A 21,105-nucleotide genomic window follows, 5' to 3' on the forward strand; every position below is an offset into this window, starting at 1 on the left:
TGTCGTGGATGTGCATGTTGTAACAGAGAGAACAGAGGAGACAATCATTTGCACTTGTTATATGAGATATTAGGCAGCCTCTCACTCATCACACATGCAAGTTTTGGACCAGATGCAGTCTTTGTATCAAAGGCTGCTGCTTCCCTCCAGTCTGCCAGCTGTGTCCTTAAACTGGACCTCATATCCTCCAGTAGGCTCCGTTGGCCGGCTGATCCACTGCAACCACAAACAAACAGCTGAAAGCCTGAGATATAACAAAGTTTGCAGCTGTTTGCACGTGTGTTTTTTTTACCTACATCATTCTGTACAAATTTAAGCAACCGTGCTCTAAAAATCACTAGAACTACCGCCTTTCGGTTGTATGCCTCCGCAAACTGGTCAAGTTGCATTTACAGTTCACATCCATGTCTGTGAAAACATGGATGCTTCACACACATCCTCCACACCTGGTGATGACCTGGTGGTGGACACCTGAGGTTAATGTCACCGATTTAGTTTCTGACCAAATGTCTCCCTCTCTGTTCCTGAGATATGACGTTGAGTAATGGCCAGAAAAGTGTTTTAAAAGTGAACATTATGATGTCACAGTGTGAAGTTGACCTTTGACCTTTACAATATAGAATGTCATCACTTCATCATTTTACCCTATTAGACATTTGTGTGAAATTTTGTCATATTAGCGTATGAATGCCCGAGATATGGCCAAAAACATGTTTTGTGAGGTCACAGTGACCTTTGGCCGATAGTTCATTCTTGAGTCCATGTGACCATTTGTGCCAAATTTTGGGAAACTCTCCCAGCCCTCGTGAGATATGGTGTTCCTGAGAATGACACAGATTAAAGGTCACAGTGACCTTTAACCTTCAGTTCATTCTTGAGTCCAAGTGAACATTTGTGCCAAATTTGAGGAAATTTCCTCCAGGCCTTCTTGAGATATGGCATTCCTGAGAATGAGGCAGACGCAAGGTCACAGTGACCTTGACCTTTGACCACCAAAGTCTAATCAATTCATTCTTAACATAAACTGAATGTTTGTGCCAAATTTGAAGCAATTCCCTGAGGTGTTTTTGACATTTTGCCTTCACAAGAATGAGACAAAGGAAGTCAGAGTGACCTTGACCTTTGCCCTATGGCCACCAAAATGTTATCAGTTCAATAATAGAAAGCATTGTGGACGTTTGTGCCAAATCTGAAGAAATTCCCTCAAGGCGTACCTACTGTAAGATATCATGTTCACACGAATAAGATGGGCTGGATGGATAGACAACCCAAAAACATAATGCCTCTGCCCAAATCTGTCGGAGCGGCGAGGAGGCATAACAAGACAAAGACATGTTGCAAGGACAAGCAGGATTTACCTAAACTGTGATCAGGCGTCCTCCTCAAAAGAGAGCTCGGCACATCATAGATGCTCTCTGTGGGATCTGAAATGAATGAAAAAATACACCAAATCTTTTTTTAGTATTTTCATATAATCAAGTATTTAAAAGCTAGCAGCTGAGAGAAAAAGAAAAAAACTTAATCTCACCTGGATGTTCAGCACTACTCCTGTACGAGATGGGAGAGTCATACACACCCTCGTTCATCTCTGCTGAAGCGCTGATCTCACAAACCTCTAAAGACATGGCACAACTCATGTTAGGACCAGTTTGGACATTTAACCATCATCATACTGTATGTTATGTTACACTAAATGGTACATCCAACATATATTAAAATATCATACTGTTTCTAAGTGGTAAAATGTCATAGTCTTCTTCTGGTCTGCCCTCTGCATTGTTGAACCCACTGGACCACTGAGAACCGTTGAGGCTAGCACCTGAAAACAGAGTACCAGTTAGAACACTGTGGCTGTAGAGGGTCGTCCCTGTGTGCAGCCTGTTCTATTTTGCTCTGAAAATGTTGGCGTGCAGCCTCATTCTGTAGACGATAAATGAGGTGCAGACTTCTGTCTGTGTCACTGGTAATGAGGAACCCCGCCCACATTTAAGGGTACTGTTTGCGGTGGAAATGCTAAACGGACCTAGGGTGTAGGTGCCATGTCTGAAGGGTTGCTTTTGGTTCCAAAGGTGCCAGACCGACAGTGTTTGGTGGAAACAGGGCTTTAGTGTAACGTAGATAGTGTGAAATTACTCTGTACGTGTGCCATGCATCTGTACTTTGACACCTTTCTTTATGAAAACCAATTTGAGTTTCAGACCTTGAGAGTGACGACAGTTTTGGAAGGTGAGGACATTTTGGCACGTCCTCACCTTTAGACAGACCTTCCCAGGCCTGTTTGAGGTTCAGACTTGCTTTTAATGTTCAGGTTAGAGATAAGGTTCAGATTAAGCATAGCATTGTATTACCAAAAATGTTTTGCGCTGGTCAGGGTCACTTGGACATTTAGCCATCACCAAGCTGTATGCTATGTTACAATAGATGGTACATTCAAATTATATTAAAATATCATACTGTTTCTTGGTGGTAAAATGTCATAGTCTTCTTCTGGTCCACCCTCTGCATTGTTCAACCAACTGGACCACTGAGAACTGTTGAGACTGGCACCTGAAAACAGAGTACTAGTCAGAACACTGTGGCTGAAAGGACAACTCAGACAGTAATTCAATCCCATCTTCAGACATGTTGACTCTCAGTATATTAGTGTGGAGACCCAATTTGAGTTTTAGACCTTGAGAGAGAGGACAGTTTTGGAAAGTGAGGACATCACCTTCAGACAGACCTTCCAATATCTGCTGGACGGTCAGATTTGGTTTTAATGTTCAGGTTAGAAATAAGGGTTTAGTTCAGGTAAGGCATTTAGTTGTGATGGTTAGGGTTCGGGTATGGTTTAGGGCAGTGTCTCTCAAATGGGAGTACGTATACCACTGGGGGTACTGTTCATATAAGTTGCCTCCCTGCCATTGAGAATGACAGACATCCTCAGTAAAGCACAAGCCCATGTTTCTCACTAAATTATAAGTGCAACTTACCAAAACGACACAGTTTAATGCACCTACAGTGCTGTCCTTGTGTTGAATAATTAGTTTGCCATGACTATGGGGATGGATTATAAACATTTGAAATGTAGCATTTACAATCTTTTGTTGTTATGGCGTAGCACTGTATTGTACCTCTTTGTTTTTTTCTACCAAAAATGTTTTGCCCTGGTCAGGGTCACTTGGACATTTAGCCATCATCAAGCTGTATGCTATGTTATAATAGATGGTACATTCAAAGTATATTAAAATATCTTACTGTTTCTAGGTGGTAAGATGTCATAGTCTTCTTCTGGTCTGCCCTCTGCATTGTTCAACCAACTGGACCACTGAGAACTGTTGAGACTGGCACCTGAAAACAGAGTACGAGTCAGAACGCTGTAGCTGAAAGGACAACTCGGACAGTAATTTAATCCCATCTTTAGACATGCTGGCTCTCAGTATGTAGGCTTAGTGTAGTGTACATAGTGTGACATTACAGGTCCTCACCTTCAGACAGACCTTCCAAGGCCTGTTTGAGGTTCAGACTTGGTTTCAATGTTCAGGTTAGAAATAAGGTTTAGGTAAGGCATTTAGCTGTGATGGTTAGGGTATGGTTTAGGGCAGTGCCTCTTAAATGGGAGGATTACAGTATACTCCTGGGAGTACTGTGGAGTACTGTAAGACTTTTTTTTAAAATGTCAATCTAAGTTGCCTTCCTGCCATTGAGAATGACAGAGATCCTCAGTAACGCAAAAGGGTCACTTTGGACATTTAGCCATCATCAACCGGTATGCTGTGTTATAAAAGATGGTACATTCAAAGAATATTAATATATCATACTGTTTCTAGGTGGTAAAATGTCATAGTCTTCTTCTGGTCTGCCCTCTGCATTGTTCAGCCCACTGGACCACTGAGAACTGTTGAGACTGGCACCTGAAAACAGAGTACTAGTCAGAATACTGTAGCTGAAAGGACAACTCAGTTCAAGACTATCAAGCCAGACAGTAATTTAATCCCATCTATAGACATGTGTAGTGTAGTGTACATAGTGTGACATTACTATATACCTCTACCATGTATCTGTACTTTTACATCTGTCACAGTGAAAACCAATTTGACCTTAAGGGTGAGGACAGTTTTGGAAAGTGAGGACAGGTCCTCACCTTCAGACAGACCTTCAAAGGCCTGTTTGAGGTTCAGACTTGGTTTAATGTTCGGGAATTAAGGTTTAGGTTAGAGTTAGTGTTGGGTTTAGGCACTTAGGTGTGATGGTTACAGTTAAAGAATGGTTTAGGGCAGTGTTTTCTCAAATGGGGGTGCGCATCATCATCATAACCATCATCAAGCTGTATGCTATGTCATAATAGAGAATACATTCAAAGTATATTAAAATATCATACTGTTTCTGGGTGGTAAAAAGTCATAGAGTCCTTCTTGTCTGTCCTCTGCATTGTTCAGCCCACTGGACCACTGAGAACTGTTGAGACTGTTACCTGAAAGCAGAGTATTTATTAGAACCATGAGTTAAAATGACAACTCAGTTCAAGACTTAAAGGGGAACTTCAGTATTTTACAACCTGGACCCTGTTTCCCATTTTTTGTGTCTGAGTCACTAATGGAGACATTGAATTTTGTTTCTCCGCTACAGGCTGCAGCATTCTCACTCAATACTGGACCAACTTCAAAAAATGTTGTCTCCAGCAGTCACTTAGAAACATAAACATGAGAAATAGGGTCCACGTTGAAAAATGCACAAGCTACCCTTTAACAGTGAATTGGTCAAATAAATACTTGAGACTTGATACTAGAGGTGCAAATATGCAAATCAATTCAAAGTTTACCACTGTGATGCTGGTAGCTACTGGACGGCAGTGTGCTTTGGTGCACCTCACTGGCCTCCTCTCTGTTCTGCGCCTCAGACAGACATGCAATGCTACTGATCTCAGGGTGGATGTATCCCGTAGGAGCAGGGGCAGAGAGGGGCCGGGCAGGCAGCAACTGCATCACACTCTCACTGTGTGAGCAGAGGGGAGCGCTGCTGTTTAATCTGTCCCGCTGCTCACACACATCAAGCCTGAGGAGAAGAGAAATGGTCAGTGCCTGGAACTTGGATTGTTTTAGTTCAAGTTTAGCAGTGGTGGAATGTAATGAAGTACATTTACTCAAGTACTGTACCTAAAATTCAAGGTACTTGTATTTTACTTGAGCAATTCCCTGTTATGCACCTTTACACTTGAAGGCACCACATCTCTGAGGCATATATTCTTACACTAATAGTGCATTTAGCTGATAGTACTTTTACTTCAGTGAGTAAAGGATCTTCGGTAACACTTTACTTAAAGGTGACGACAGTGTTTGAAAGAAGAATCTGAAGTACTGGGTTAATTAGCACATTATAACTATCATAACTTTAGCCAGTTATAAAGACTCAAAGAACTGCTCTGACATATAATAAATACTTAATTTCTGAAACGGAATAATGCCAGTACTTCAGATTCTTCTTTCAAACACTGTCGTCACTTTGGCATGGAAGTATAAAGCATTATGAATGCTGAATTTATAATGCTTTATGTAACCACTTATAATACTTTATAAACCTTGTTATAAGTTGTTATACATGATTATAAACATTTATAACGACGTTTATAAAGCCTTATAAATGCGTTATGTCTTATGAATGTGCTCATAATGCATTATAGACCTGACCTTTAACTAAAGTGTTACTGGATCTTCTTTCACCACTAAAGTTTCACTTATAATGACGAGAAAGTCCTCTTGTTACTTACTGTGTGCCTCTGGTGTCTGAAACAACAGAGGACGAAAGATTCATGGCTTGCCACAGGTGTCCTACCCACTCTTTTCTGAGAGCTGCCGTCTCTGCTGCCTACATACACACAAACACACACACCAGACAGACAGTGGTTTAGAGTCACAATTGACAGGATTTGGTCAGAACTGGCACCCTGAAACTAGACCTGCCACACGTACAGCCTGCAGATTTATTAGCTTTCAAACAAACCACAGTGCTGACTCACCAACACTTTCCTCTTTCCATTTGTCATGATGATCTCAAACATAAAGCGCTTGCCGTCAACTCTCTGGACCTCTCGCACTGACTGCACCTGACCCAAGACAGATACATTGACAGATTCTTAGGACACCCAACTAGAGACAAAGCAACAGTGGTGGAGTACACACATCTTTTACTTGAGTAAACATAGCAGTTCCACAGCGGGAAATTCTCTGTTACAAGTAAAAGTCTTGCATTTGAAATTAGACTTAAGTCAAAGTGCTGAAGTATTACCATCAAAATACACTTAAAGGTCCAGTGTGTAGGATTTAGTGGCATCTAGCAGTGAGGTTGAAACACTGCAACCAACTGTAACTTCTCCCGTGTGCCAAGTGTGTAGGAGAAATATGGTGGCTGATGCAAAACATGAATGGCCCTATCTAGAGCCAGTGTTTAGTTTGTCCATTTTGGGCTACCATAGAAACATGGTGGACCCCGTGGAAGAGGACCAGCTCTGTATGTAGATATAAACGGCTCATTCTAAGGTAATGAAATCACTAACGATTCTGATTATAAACAAATTAAAACATAGTTATAAATGTACAAACTGGACCTTTAAGGGGAGACACAACAGGTGATAAAAAGGTAAAAACGTTTTTCTTATACACTGGTCAATTTTGACATTTGGGGCTATATTCCCTATTTTAGACTAGTGGGATGATAAACGTCCAAAATACACATTTAAGTGTTAATTTTACTTCAGATTTCTGTTCTGGAAATGTAGGGAAAAATCACATATTTAAATAGATGATGCTTCATTTTCAAAAACATTTTTCAAGAACTTATTAGTTCTTTTTTTTACCCTATTCATCTATACTGTCTTATTTTTGGTTGAAAAATACATGGAATTTTACAATAAATTTAAAGGCCATTTTATCAAAATAACCATAAAAAATTGTAACGAATTTAAACATACTCTGAGCCAGAAATCTCCACTTCAGTAGCACTTATATATCATTCATAGCCTGATTTACAAATCATTTTATTCCTAAAAACATGGCAAAAATGGATTGTTATTTGGCTGTTGACAGTATTTTCTGATTTACGAGTGATAAAAAGAGAAACTCTAAAACTCCCTTTGTAAAAACCGTATGTCAGCCAAATGAAAGCACTAAAACCTGGCTTTATCCAATGTTCAGATTTCTGTGCATATCTCATAAGATAATGCCTCATTTGCATATTTTAAAGGTCTAGTATATAGGATTGGTGGCATCTAGCTGTGAGGCTGCAGAACTGAAACTTGTCCTGAGTGTCAAGCGTGTAGGGGAACTACGGTGACCGACACATAAACGTGAAAATGTGAACACACAAATGGCCCTATCTACAGCCAGTGTTTGGTTTGTCCATTCTGGGCGACTGTAGAACAACATGTCGGACTTCATGAAAGAGAACTCGCTCTGTAAGTAGATATAGACGGCTCATTTTGAGGTAACAAAAACACAATAATTCTCAGGTGATATAAACTCATTTCAATCAGGAGAGGCTTGTTTTTATAGTAACGATGCAGTGGCTGAGGCATATCCGGTAACCGAAGCAAGGTGTGTATGGAAAGCTTGCCGGAATAGCTTGAGACTGCACGTGGCAATCCGGCTGTATGTAAAGTGTCCCGAAGTAGCAGATCATGTTACGTGTAGCTTGGGCCGATATCTTGAATACGTACACTTCACTGAGATCGAGATAGACTGACAATGGAAATGGAGTGTGACATTACAAGTTAACAATTCTGACTGATGTCAGCGAGACGGGAGAACGTGATGGGGAAGAGATGATTCCACCTTTGCTAAGGAATCAAACTTCGGCTTGTTACCAACATCGAGAGAAATGACAGCAGATTAAAAATTTTGCAGTAGCATCCTGATTAACTGATAGAGATATTGCGGTAAAGTTTAATTGGATAACTAGAAGAGTGAACACCCATAGTCAGCTGATTAGAAGTAGCAGTGGGAGTGAGAGGGAAAGAATTGTGAATGGATGAGCACAAACAAAGTCTTCCTTACGCTGGAACTTACACTGCGTTTCATTAAAACATAGTAATGAATATTATACACCATTTCTGCCAATAGATGCCCCTAAATCCTACAAACTGGACCTTTAACATAAAATTTTAGACAACATTTAACTAAAAAAAATAATTTAAAATGGTTGAAAGTTTTACCATTTTCACCTGAAGTGTCTCCCCATAAAGTATTACTCCAGAATAATACTGTTGGATCATATTTAATCATCTAATGACAAATGTTGAGGAGAGGCATAACGTAGCATGAAATGGAAAGTGAAATGATCTCAAAATTGAACTTTAGCACAGTACTTCAGTAAATGTACCTAGTCTCTACGGCTGCTAAGCACTTTCTCATATGTTAACAGTGATAAGTGGAGGACTTACTGTGTAAATGTAGTAATAGCCTCTCAAGTGTGACTGTGAAGAGAGTTAAGTCAACATGAGAGCTATTTAGTCAGTAAGATCTTTAAAAAATAAAAATAAAAAGATATTTTTGGCTTCAGAGATGAGGTACTAAGCAAGACATCATTGACATGAAACTCCATAGAGAATGTAATTCACTAGTTTGTAATTTAAAGAACTTAAAACCACAACAGTTGTCTACTTACAGCACTGCCGTTCTTCTGTGTGTAGAAGAACAAGGTTGTATTTTGAAGCCGGAACCAGTAAGTCACCCATCTTATTTTCTAAAGACAAAAAAAAAAAACATCAACCAAAGTCACTTTTCCAGTTTTTTTTCTAAACATATAGTCACATTAAATACCAAGATAGTTTGTAACTTACCATAGTATCTTTTCTTTTCTGCAGAAAGCCCTCAAACAACAATTTAGTCCCATCTATAGACATGTTAGCACTCAGCACACAGACGTAAAGCAACTGGAAGTCACAGTGTGAAACATCTACCTGTGTGTGTGCGCAGTGTGACTTCCTCCTCATGCAGGCTGAGACCAGTATTGTCCACAACCCCATCACAGATACTCACTTCTCTATTCTGCTTTACAATCTTTCATTCAATTCACACATCTACTTTTGAAATGACCACCACCGCTGCTCTCGTGAAGGAAACACAAACACGTCAGTGGGTGTAAATGTCATTTATTACAGATATTTAAAACCATTTTATTTTCCTCATTGTTGTTAAATTAGCTGTCATTTCACCCATCAAACGCACGTACATGGCTGTGCCGGATCATACAATTCTTTATTGTAAATGCTGGGAAAAAAAGAGAAGAATGAGAAGAAACACTTTTATAGTTTTAAGGTGGGAGAGGTGCGCTGAATGGCTGTTGTTAATAGCATAGTCTCTTTTTCTATGGTGCCTCTAACTTCATAAAAATATAACATGAGGGATGAAGCTCTATTTGAAAATCAGAGAAGTAAAAACAGAAGCAGAAAGTCAAGACACGCCAGGAGGACAGCTTTGATAATACTAAATACAAAAATACATGGAAAATGTAAATCCCTCCATCTGTTTCATGCGGTGCACTCAAAAAAAAAAAAAAAAGAAACAGACAAGAAAACAAAGAAACCGGTTAATAAATTAACACACAAAAAAATAAACAAGTGCATGCCAATCATGACCTTTCTAGTGTTAGATGTATCGCCAACACCTCCTGTGGGTGTTGCATCTGGCTTGTGATGCTGTCTAGAAGTCCAATCCTAAAATTCTTAAGGAATACATACATAATATACTGCATATACACATGACAGATTCAAGTCCCTTTGTGGTGTTGCTGTATATGGCTGCCTCTCTCTGGTCTCCAACCATCTAGCTAATAATACTGACCTGAGAAATAAAGAGGATTGATCAGCTGAGAACATCCAGTGACTAGTAGTGTCTAACCATAGACATATATACGTAGACGCTGTGACTGCATCAGTTTGTTGCTGCGATACGTCAAAGTTGGCGGCAAATTGGACAAGGCAAGACTTGCTTGTTATCACATACAAGTAAACAGGGGTGCTGCGGTTTTTCTGGATAAAAAGCACTATAACCTTATATTCATGATTTTATTTTATTTTTTTTTTTGTCTCTAGTTAATTAGAATCTTGATAGTTTGCCTATAATCACTGCTGGACACTCAAGAGAGGAGTGTGTGTGAGGCATACATGAACTGAATTCCTTCATTTGTTCATTCATTTTCCGTAACCGCTTATCCTGTTGGGGGTCGCGGGGTGCTGGAGCCTTTCCCAGCTGACGTTGGGTGAGAGGCAGGGTACACCTTGAACAGGTCACCAGACTATCACAGGGCTGACACATAGAGACAGACAACCATTCACACCTACGGTCAATTTAGAGTCACCAATTAACCTGCATGTCTTTGGACTGTGGGAGGAAGCCAGAGTACCCAGAGAAAACCCACGCTGACACAGGGAGAACATGAAAACTCCACACAGAAGGGCTCCCAAACCCTGGAGTTCGAACCAACCACCCCCCCCCACCTTGAATTTGAACCAGGAACCCTCTGGCTGTGAGGCGACAATGCAAACCACTGCATCACCGTGCTGCCTACCCTGACTTACTTGTGCCGTGGAAAAACACAATTCATCATCATAAGGAATTATTGTAACTCATATTTTTAAAGCATGGATTTAGCTTATTTTTCTTGGTTGATACTCGTGGAGACGTCCCTATGAGGGAGACCGCTGAGAATAATTTTGACTGGTTACCGTGTAGTAATTGTAGTAGATAATGAAGTGAATTTTCTACTCTTCAGTTGCCTATACTGTGCACCAGCCGGATTTGGTAGGAGCTAGGTAGTGGTGCAGCTCATTTGGTAATTATCGATCGTTAAGGCCCAGACATATCAAACCCACGTCAAAGAATTGTTGTGTCACCTCACGTCATTTGTCTCGGCCAAAAAATTGCACATGATTACCCTGCAAAGACTACAGCCGATGGACAACAAGCACGTACATTCCGCACCTGTGTGAGAGGAAATAACTCTCCACACCGGCAGACAGTGGTCATCTGTATTCGTCATTCAAAAAGGAAAACTGGAAGACCATCTTGACGCAAGTTCGCCAGTTTGCACATTAACAACAAAATCTAATGTTGAAAGAACAGAGAGACGTGCGTCAGCTAACAGTTAGACAAACCATCATGAAACGTTTCTGCTAACGAAAAATAATCTTGTGTATGTTTGTTTTGATCTCATGCTCTCTTGACTTAAGCTCTTTGTTTACTTTCCTCACTTCAGTTTCTCTTCTCGTGTGCTGAGCTGAACTGCCAATCAGAGTCATTTCATTCACAGATTATACTGATTATAGACTAACTACTGAAATTCTTAGTAACCGGAGACTTTTTTCCCCTACGTAGATCATGAACCCATAAATATAAAAACAACTCATCAGAATCATAATGCTTTTTTTTATCCAGACATAATGCAGCTCCCCCGTATACTTGTATTTGTTTACAGGCCAGGCCTGCCTGGACTAATATGTTGGCGATGTTGACATGATCCAGCAGCCAATGAGGTATCTACGTTTCTATATCTATGATGTCTAACCTGGACTAGACTAGACCAACAGATCACAGAATGTCAGCATTTACAAATTGAATGATGGACAAGTGATTTCAAAAGTAACCTTCCCCTTTTCCCAACAACAAAAACAAAAAAACTAAACCACACTTTCAATGCATATAAAATGTACCTATGATTTTGCTCATTTGTTTCTCGCCCGTGTTGCATTGTGGGAAGGAGATGAGGTGGAGTTGGTGGGCTGAGGCAATGGGCCCGGTTGGTTAGTCAGCCAGTCTTTTTGAGTCTTTCAGGTAGGAGGGGAGGGGCAGAGTCAACAGAGGGACCGAGTGGAGGAAGTAGCTTTCTCATGCTGTCTGATCACCGCTGTTTGAGAAGTGCTCTGTACATGGCGAAGCCCAGCACGGCAAACACTGTGGCACCGACACTCGCTCTCAGCCAGAAGGTTGAGTTCTTCAGGTCCGCCTGAGCCATGTGCCTGTGAGAGGGAGCAAGAGACAGAGAGCAGGTGAGGGGAAAAATTCAGACCAAAAAATAGATGGAGCAGCATTTTAACATGATGAATGGCACTGATGTTAAAACCACAGCGGGATGAGTTGTCAAATGACAAAACAAAGTCATGTGCTTGCTCTCCAGTGGAAACTTCCTAAAATCAGGACCATATATGATGAACATCAGTGTCCTGTGGTGTACCAGCTTGAAACAGGAACACATGCTTTCTCTTGGCAGTTGGTTTAGTTTTGGTTTGAGGAAGAAGACAAAGGAAAGGTGTTGCTCTATGAGAAGCAGCTGCTCTGATTCACCCTGGGCGGCAGGAAACTAGAAAAAATATGACTAATGATTATTAAAACTGGGTTAACACCTGCCCTAAGAAACACAAATCTAGCTGATCTGGCAAGAAACACAAATACTGGGACACTATGCAGACTGTGATGAAAGCAAGCGAGGGAAAAAATGGCAAAGGGGGCAGCAAACCAAAATGTGACTGGTCTACAGTTAAGCCTACAACACACACTGGAACCCAGGTACTCCGGTAGAATCTGGGTAGAAACCAGCCTATAACAACGTGTACACACAGCTCACCTGTGCTCCCTCTGCTGGGAAGAGAAACAGACCTATAAAACTTGATCTAGCTGCCTTTAACCTTTCTTGGCTTTGAGTGACCAACCAGTGGAACCTGCAGGAAGTTACTGCTTTCGGTATAGTACCTTTGGAACCAAAAGTAGCCCTTTAGACATGGTACCTAGACCCTAGTGTTTCCACTGCAATCACTACTCTTAAATGTGGGCGGGGTTGTTGTCACTCACTGCTCCGTTTAGCACTCACAGTATTTCCTCATTATCGGTGACACAGAGGGAAGTCTTCACCTCGTTTATCGTCCACCGAACAAGGTTGCATCCCGACATTTTCAGAACAAAATAGAACAGGCTGCATTTGTGCATTTAGTCCTTCTGAGGCAAGCTCGGGGGTTAAGTGTTGCCACATAAAAACCAAAGTGATGGTCAAAGTTATTGTGGTTAAGGTAGGCTGATGGATTTTAGTGTGTATAGAGCCAGCATATTTTCACATCTAACTGGGTGAATAATGTGATTGTTTTTACCAGTGGTGTAGAACTGATGAGGTGGAGGTGGTGAACTACCAGGTAGATGGGTAGGTTACCGAGGAGGAAGTGGGTATATTCTTCTCTTTTATTCTTGTGACATTTGGGCTGATAGGTAGGGGTCGCATATCCCCGCCACTACACCACTGATTTTAATGTTGCTGACCGCATCCAACACATTCTCGTCTGTCGATCCATAAGTATAAATTAAAAACATCCCCCTCTCTCTCTCTGGATGTGGTTTCTGCCTTTACCTTTCTGGGGGAACTGGCTGCTCAGCAGAGGCCTCCATAAAGATGGACCCCTCCACGTTGGATACGGGTGAAACCTGCTGCGTCAGGCTGAAATCCTCCTCTGACAGCAGGTAAACCCCCACAGCCTCCACCCAGCCCAGCAGCCTTCCACACACACACACACACCCCCAGTCACACGGTTGACTGGTGCGTGCTCACACACAAAGACTCAGATACAATAGGTAGTGCTGGGAGATACTGTAATATAATACTATGAATATAATATTGACTCTGCCCTTCATCCGACAGTTACTTTCTTGATTAAAGAATTATTCATTTAGTATATGAAAAGTTTTCAGAACGTGAGGTAACATTTTTATTTCACCCAACCAAAGGTCTTAACACTATAAATATTTTATTTATTTTATTATCAAGGCGGACTACACGAAAACCAGCATTTACATTTAAGATTAAATCTGAATTTTCTGCATATCTATTTGTATAAAAAATTACTTGAACAATTAGACAATTATCAAAATTGTTGCAGATCTTTTCTTCGGACTGACCAATAAATTAGCTCTAATACTGACATCATTATGTGACACAACATACTATGTGAGATTTGTCATATTTTAACGTATAAAATGTTGTCTTTGCCTTTTTACACTGAAATTATATGACTGCTGAAATAATTTTTGAATGCCTGCGCTTGATTTTTTTTTTTACTATATCTTTGTCAACATAAGTAACAGACTATTTTTTCTCCTTTTAAAAAATATTTAAAATATTTAAAATAAATTAATAATCAAATTAAATAATTAATAATATTCTAATATAACTATAAAAATATTTTAATTTTAAAATATATTCTCAGTATGAACATCAAGGTCAAAAACATACTAGAATTTATTTATTTATTTTAAATATTCAATCTCAGAGCAGGGAGACACCATCAAATATAAAACTGACACTTTGCTCTAAGGCTACATATCATCTTAATTTTGTTTGAATGAGATTCAACTGATTCACTATTTTGGCCACATTATTTATCTTTTTTTTTTTTTAATAAAAACATTATTTATGAATCTTTTAGGCAGGAGACATTTAACTAGTTCAGATTATGTATTTTTAAGTATCAACAGTTACATCAAAATTACTGTACATTAGCGCTAGAAAATAAAGCGACGTCTGATTTAATTCATATCACCCAGCTCTACCCAGACCGCAAAGTAAGGAACTAGAATCACCACCCAAACCTTTGAAGCACGAGCTCAACTATGACGGCATACATTGTCAAATGCCACCGCACACTTTAAACACTGACAAAAAAGCCACACACACACACACACACACACACACACATCACATACAGACTGTACACACCACATGAAAACAGATTTTAGAAGATGTCATTTCCCTTTCTGTCCAGTGTCGATTTCTTTGGAAATTTATTTATTTTTATTTTTATTTTTATTTAGTCTGTCAGTTTTTCTTCTGCTTTTCTCTTTTGCTAATGCCCTTACATATTTTGCAAACATTGCATGTTTAACTTAATTCTTTTGACTGGCAATTTAGATCCGTTTGCAGACTCAAAATAGTTTATTCCCTCTGAAATGACACTGAGTGCTTGCAATTTGATGACCTAAGATGTTAATTTAATATTGTACACTATGCATGATGACTTAGATTAAATTGTCATACCATATAAAATTAAAACAATATCATCTAACCCAGTCAGCCCAACCCACTTTTGGGAAAACACGCTGGGCATTCAATTCAATGTGGTGTGTCTGTCCCTTGCACTGCCAGAGCTGGCCCATTAAGTGTCATGCTATTAATAGTGTCAGCAACTCCCAGAGATTAAAAACGTATCAAGACAAAGGGTTAATGCTAGATGCAACGTTACAGTATGTGGCTCTGCCTAGGTCCATGAACGCCCAACCAGAAGCCCTACATTTCGTTGGGCTAATATAGAAAAAATCTGCAAACACACAACAACACACCTCTGCCGAGTCCAACACCATCCACAGCCATTTAAATCCTGCATTCACTAAACCCCCTTCCCCATCTTATTCAAAACACCAAGCTCTCTTCACTGTCGACATGTACAGATGAGACACCTCTTCCCAGCTCAGGACCGAGGCATGTCTTTGGTTATCCAGAGAGGTAGAGAACAGGTGAGCCATGCAACATAACAGCAGAAAGATTAGCAGAGGGTGAACACGTGCAAGAGGAGGAGGAAGAGGGGCAGCCAAAAACATGTGTATGAACACCTATAGAGGGGAAGGAGAAAAACAAAGACAGGAAATACAAGATAGGAAAAACAGGATGAAATGACAGAGTACAATCAATTTAAACATCAAAGAAACACATTTTAATTTCACACATCAGCTTGTTACATTATAAAGTCTGAACCCACAGGAGAACAAGTGGACAGAAGATTTTATTTTAGTAACGTACAATGAAAGCTGGGGTAGGCAGTTTTATTTTGGCGATGTTCGACAAAAATCCTGTAGTAAACTTTGTGCAAATTGCAACTCAAGTGGACAGAGAGAATACTAAACTTCTTCCCGTGGCTCGTTTTCAGGCTTTAGAAAATCCGGCCTATGAGGGGGGACCTCAGCCAATCACAGTTCATTTCAGAGAGAGGGCAGTGTTCCTACTGGCTGTTCTACAAACGCAGATGTACCTGCACGTCCCTTCAGTGAAAACCTGATTCAACGGTGGAAAACCATGCAAAAAAAGTTGCTATTCCAGCATTGTCAACAACTGCCCACACTGCAAAGCAACAAAGAAAAAAAGAGGCAGACTACTTTAAAGAAGAGCTCCTAATCAGCGGCCGCAGCAACCAGAATCCAGCCAGCGCTAACCCAAGCGCTGGGGGACAAGGAAGCCCAGTTCCCCGTCATATTCAGCAAACTTTCTGTTGCTGCCGTTACACAGCTGGCACCAGCTCTGTGATACCCAGTGCTGGGGGGGTTAACGCTGGCCAAATTCGAGCCACTACAGCCGCCAACCAAAGCTTCAGAGCTGTTGTTCGCTCTCCTTCTGGCAGGTAGTCCTCAGCGGCGGGGAGTGAGGCGGAGGGATCACTGGGTGGTACGCTAGGTAATTCTAGGCTCATAGTGGTCTGATCAAGAGAGTGACAGTTCTACGATGAAATAAGAATGTGAAAGACTTGGTTACTGTATCATGCATGTGCATATGCCTGTGGTCGTCTGGTGGGAGGGGTTTAGGACAGATGGGGGGGCTGCAGGAGGAGAGTATTCTTTTCTTCCTTATGTTTCTGTTTTTTGCCTCTTCCAGATTTCTGCTTACCCCAGCTTTAGAGTAACTCCTGTGCTTTTCAAAATAAAGCGTCTCCTGTGGGTGTGGACTTTAGCGTTAAGATTAGAAACAAAGACAAAGGGAGACTGAAAACATCACAGATAATCAAATACTCTTTGATAGTAGAGGGTAAAGCCACAGAAAAATTAATAGCCATGAAGAATTTTAATTTGTTTGTGATTGAAAAGAAATCACATTATCAAACATGCAGACATGCAGGCTTTAATAAATGAGGTTTTCAGTTTGAATGAAGCACAAACCAAAGGGAGTGGTTGGTTTCTCTCATTCACAGTGCAAATGATTTGCATGTTAGCCAAGATTTACAGTTTGCATATCCACTGTAGGAGAGGAGGGAGCAAACAGCTCTAAAAAAAAAAGGGTCAAAAGTCAGTTTTTAATACTTCAAAATTCACTCCCCAATCCATGATTTATTATTATCATTTTTTTCCAAGAGCTTCCTAACTAGACTTGATAATTTGTCAGCATGATTAACTGGCTGAACAATATGGATGCGGTGTATCATGGTTCCAAATAGCATTATAACATATACGATTACACAAGTTTTACAAAATATAAATAGTCTCAGTAGATAGAAATATCTATTCCCAGGGTTAAGGGTTAGTATTTGGAGTTTGCACTGCACAAGCAAGTGACACCATGCATGTTTCCACACAGATTCCAACACACTGTCACCTCCCTGGCTCGCAGCCTGTGTGTTAGCTGGCACAGCGTGGTCACACTTCGCTGTGTCAAACTGTACAGAGAGCAGGTGGGCTGGCTGGAGCTGGAGCAGAGACCAAAACACCTGACATGACCAATGGGTTTTAGGTATATGACAGAGAAAGTGAATAAAATCTTAGCTGACTTTTGATTTGGCTGTAACGCATCTAGTATCTCCCCACTAGGACTCCTCCTAAATGGTGCTAACAGTTCCCAGCTAACAGTTTAGGAGCATTTCAGGAAGCTGCTGAGAGCTTTACTGACAGAACTTCTATGCTAAGAGACGGGGCGGGAGTTACCCTGTTGTTAAGGATGACATCATGTTTTATCACTGAACGTACTCATTATGTCTATAGTAATTGGTAGACAGGTGACCAGTATGTCAGTGAGTGTGAAATGATATATTAATTAATACACAGGAGAACAAAAAACAAATTATGTAAAATTATATTTAATTAAATGAATAAAACTAGCAAATAATTATACTATTTTAAATCAAATATAAAAATATAATAAATCAATCTATAATTCTAATTACATAAAATCATGAATTATTTTTCTTAATTAAAATACATAAAATTATAAAAACGAAATATAATTTAATTAAATTACACTATAAATTCTGAGAATTTTTACATTGAATTGTGAAATTAAATTTAAAATAAATTTAAAATAAAAATATCATTGCTTTATATTAAACACATTTTTTAAAATTAATTTATTTCATTAAACATCTATTTTTCCCAAACACTGACGCTCAATACCTGCAGCATTGGACTGATTGTGAGCAGGTCTTAGTGACTTAATGGCTTCAGTGTGTAGTGACTGAAATACTTAATGAATTACTCAGCTCAAAAATTCCTTATTTTGAGGAGTTTCTCCTAACTCAACCAGTTGGGAGCTACTTTTCACGGTAAAATGTTTTGTGAATCCCTGGACAAATTATACATTTGATTAAAAAAAAAAGAGCTGTAAGCAAAAGTAGAATTTCCCCAAAAGCAATCACCATAATCATTCACAAATGAAAGCCTTAACTACTCATCTAAACATGTTTTGGCACAAGTTAACAACACCATCACATTCAACCACATTTAATCTTCCCTTTTGGCTGCAGTGGATATGCAATGTAAACCTGACCACGGGGAGCACTGGAGGAAAGCAGAGGAGCTGTCACCATCACCAGTGTTAGAGAGCTTGGGTGAAAAAGGAGCCTCTCTGTGACCCGCTCTGGTGGGTGGGAGACACAGAGAGGAGGGATGAGGCTATGTTATAACACTAGAGCTTATTCTATGTATGAACCTGTTGAAAACGACCCTGCGGAGTTGGGCCTTAATACTGCGCAGCAGCTCCAACTTGAGGAGGTTCTGACACAGGCAATAGGTGCACCTGTTGCAGTGACACATGCAGCGGAGACGGGCGTGGCTGTGGAAAGACACACAAAAATGCGTGTGTTCACCACAACAGAAAGACAACACGTAACAAACAACACACACAGAGGAGGAGGAGGAGGAGGAGGAGGAGGAGAAGGAGGCTGAGGTCGGGGAGATTAAAATCTCAGCCTTGTTTAAGCACTGGGCTAAATCAAAAGGACCTGAGTAAAGACATACATTCTTATCTGAGCTGAAACCTGCACTACTGTCATTTACCTTCACCTCCTCAACTTGTAGACAAAGTAAACAGAAGTATTGACAAGGAAACACCTATAATGAACTTTTAAGTCTAAACTTAAGGGGAAAGGGAAGCAAAAGGAGACACAAGGAGAGGAAAACTACAAAGACAGGAAGTAACAGTCACAACAAGAGATAAAAAATATAGAGGGCAAATAAAGAACAAAATTTAAGAGCTCTCAAAATTTGTAAATTTGTCTCTGACAACCGGAACCTTTCTGTGATCAACTTCAGCTCGAAGTAAGTATAACCATTTTCATAGCATTAAAGCATCAAACCACATCTAAGAATAAAGCTTTCTGTTTGAGACCATGGACCAGTTTCACGTTTCAGCAGACGTACCAAGCCCTGCCATATTAAGAAGACAAAGTATCTCAGCTCTGCTACTTTATGTTACTGGATGTTTCTCTATTGTTTCCAATAAAATGACAAACGTGGTGGTTTGACGTGGCTGCTCGGCCACCCACATTTTTTAGTTTGAAAAAGTCTTCACAGCCAACTGTATCACCACGCAGAAGGAAGCGTGCATCTACTCATAGATCAGAGGCTCGCGCTTGTGACAGTACCAGATATAAACATTGATGGCATCCCCTTCGGCTGACCTGTAACATTAGCTAGCTCAGTGGTGCTAGGTGAGCTAGCAGTAGATGCGCTCTTCCTTCTGCATGGTGATATGGTTGGTGCGTGTACTTTGGTAGAAAGTAGAAATAGTTCCTACATGAAACTGCTCACAACAAGGTCTGTGGATTATCTTGAGTAATCAGGCATGATTTCTGGCAAGAGACATTGCTGTTGAGTTTTTCAAATGTATTTTTTGGCACTTTGAGCACCACAAGCCAAGTGCCAGCTGCAGACATCTCTACTGCCGACATCTCCAACAACTGGCACACCAAAACCATCTTAACTGACAAATAACACAACAAGTAAGAGGAGAAAAAATACATTTTTGATTTTGGCATGAACTGTCCCTTTTAAAAAAATAGTTTGTGAATCATCTATTCACTATTTGACCCAGAATTCCCCCCTCGATCAGTAGACAGCCCTACTACTAAAGCTCATTTCCTAGAGTGCAGCAGATCTAGAGCTTTCATTCAAATGTAGACAACAGGATTTCTGGCCTGCTGAAATGAGATTACGTGAGTGCGTCCTGAGCGCCAATTAATCTGCTCTGAAATCCAATCTGATCAGAGAGCTTTGAGGAGTTAAGACACTCTACAGGACCTATAAAGTCATCAGACTGACCTCAAATAATTTCAGGTAAGGACTTGCATGATTGCACACACACACATACAACACTAATTTACGAGGGAGCATAAGACACAGAGAATATGTGTTGCATTTGTTTTGGGTGCTGTGGATAGGGAAGGAAACCAAAGTCCTCAACTGTGGCTTTCATTAATGTCACCATGCTGTAACCTTTTAATACTACGGGTATTGTCTGTTTCACACATCCAGGAAAGAGGTAGAAGTGGATAGGCACACACAGGAAGAGATGGGCAAGGTGGATAAGGTTACAGGACTCACAGAGGTGTAAAGGGTTAACTAGAATGGACCACAAAGAGGTGTGATACTCACGGGTACATGGCCATGGTGGTGAGTCTAGTGTAGATGTCTTTGTTGGGTGCCTCGACCGTACTGCATGTGAACGGCTGGGGCGGGTGGAGCTTGTGTTTACGGCAGAACTCGTGCGGTGAGAGGCTGTAGTGCTGCCGTACTTCGTGGAGGTCCGACTTGCCGGCGATGACCACACATGGCGTCTTGCTATCTATGAAGTATTGCTGCCAAACACAAGTGTTTAATGTTATTAGTTACAGGGTATCTGCAGGTTTCAGTAAGTTAAATTTAACACTTTTTAAGACCTTTTTAATGCCACCTTGAATGGAATTTAAGACCAAAAAAACTATAAATATAAGCGATGGTTGGGGGATCCCGCTGTACTATAACCAGTGCTTAATTTGTAAAATTAGAAGTGGGGGAACACTTTTTTAAGCGGCACCAGAGCCGATTCACTGCGCAACTCCGAATGGAATGACATCTAGTGTTGTCA

The 21,105-nt window shown here is 40.4% G+C and overlaps 2 protein-coding genes across 5 annotated transcripts in view; both read right to left on the reverse strand.

Annotated features, from left to right (window-relative positions):
* Nucleotides 1–86: 86 nt before the first annotated feature.
* Nucleotides 87–8,965, reverse strand: LOC126405789 (uncharacterized). Its single transcript, XM_050069720.1, has 14 exons — nt 8,813–8,965; nt 8,638–8,715; nt 8,414–8,446; nt 5,996–6,082; nt 5,747–5,844; nt 4,802–5,034; nt 4,361–4,453; nt 3,801–3,893; nt 3,238–3,330; nt 2,455–2,547; nt 1,727–1,819; nt 1,529–1,615; nt 1,359–1,424; nt 87–216 (listed from the first exon to the last, which is right to left on the reverse strand). Exons 1-14 carry the CDS (start codon nt 8,963–8,965, stop codon nt 179–181), a joined length of 1,338 nt encoding a protein of 445 aa, XP_049925677.1. The 3' UTR covers nt 87–178.
* Nucleotides 8,966–9,114: 149 nt separating this feature from the next.
* rhot1a (ras homolog family member T1a) overlaps nt 9,115–21,105 on the reverse strand; it is a 25,217-nt gene continuing 13,226 nt past the window's right edge. The window contains exons 18-21 of one of the 4 annotated variants that reach the window (XR_007571561.1): nt 20,634–20,836; nt 17,368–17,455; nt 13,366–15,616; nt 9,115–11,989 (exon numbers count right to left, since the gene is read on the reverse strand). Coding sequence is in view for 3 of the 4 variants with exons in the window: in XM_050068783.1 (XP_049924740.1) it covers nt 11,872–11,989; nt 13,366–13,509; nt 18,691–18,813; nt 20,634–20,836 (588 nt within the window). In the remaining variant the exon portion in view is untranslated. Of the gene's footprint in view, nt 11,990–13,365; nt 15,617–17,124; nt 17,456–18,690; nt 18,814–20,633; nt 20,837–21,105 lie in introns of those variants that run through there. The other 3 variants (XM_050068783.1, XM_050068782.1, XM_050068781.1) reach the window with 3 other exon arrangements.

The sequence above is a fragment of the Epinephelus moara genome, chromosome 18, assembly GCF_006386435.1.
Source record: "Epinephelus moara isolate mb chromosome 18, YSFRI_EMoa_1.0, whole genome shotgun sequence".
NCBI lineage: Eukaryota > Metazoa > Chordata > Actinopteri > Perciformes > Serranidae > Epinephelus > Epinephelus moara.

Coding starts and splice junctions, on each gene's coding strand:
- LOC126405789 (XM_050069720.1), bottom strand. CDS start 8,965: ATGAGGAGGAAGTCACACTGCGCACACACACAGGTAGATGTTTCACAC. Junction 5,035..5,746: donor TCAGACACCAGAGGCACACA/GTAAGTAACAAG, acceptor TCTTCTCCTCAG/GCTTGATGTGTGTGAGCAGC. Junction 3,331..3,800: donor CATTTTACCACCTAGAAACA/GTATGATATATT, acceptor CTCTGTTTTCAG/GTGCCAGTCTCAACAGTTCT.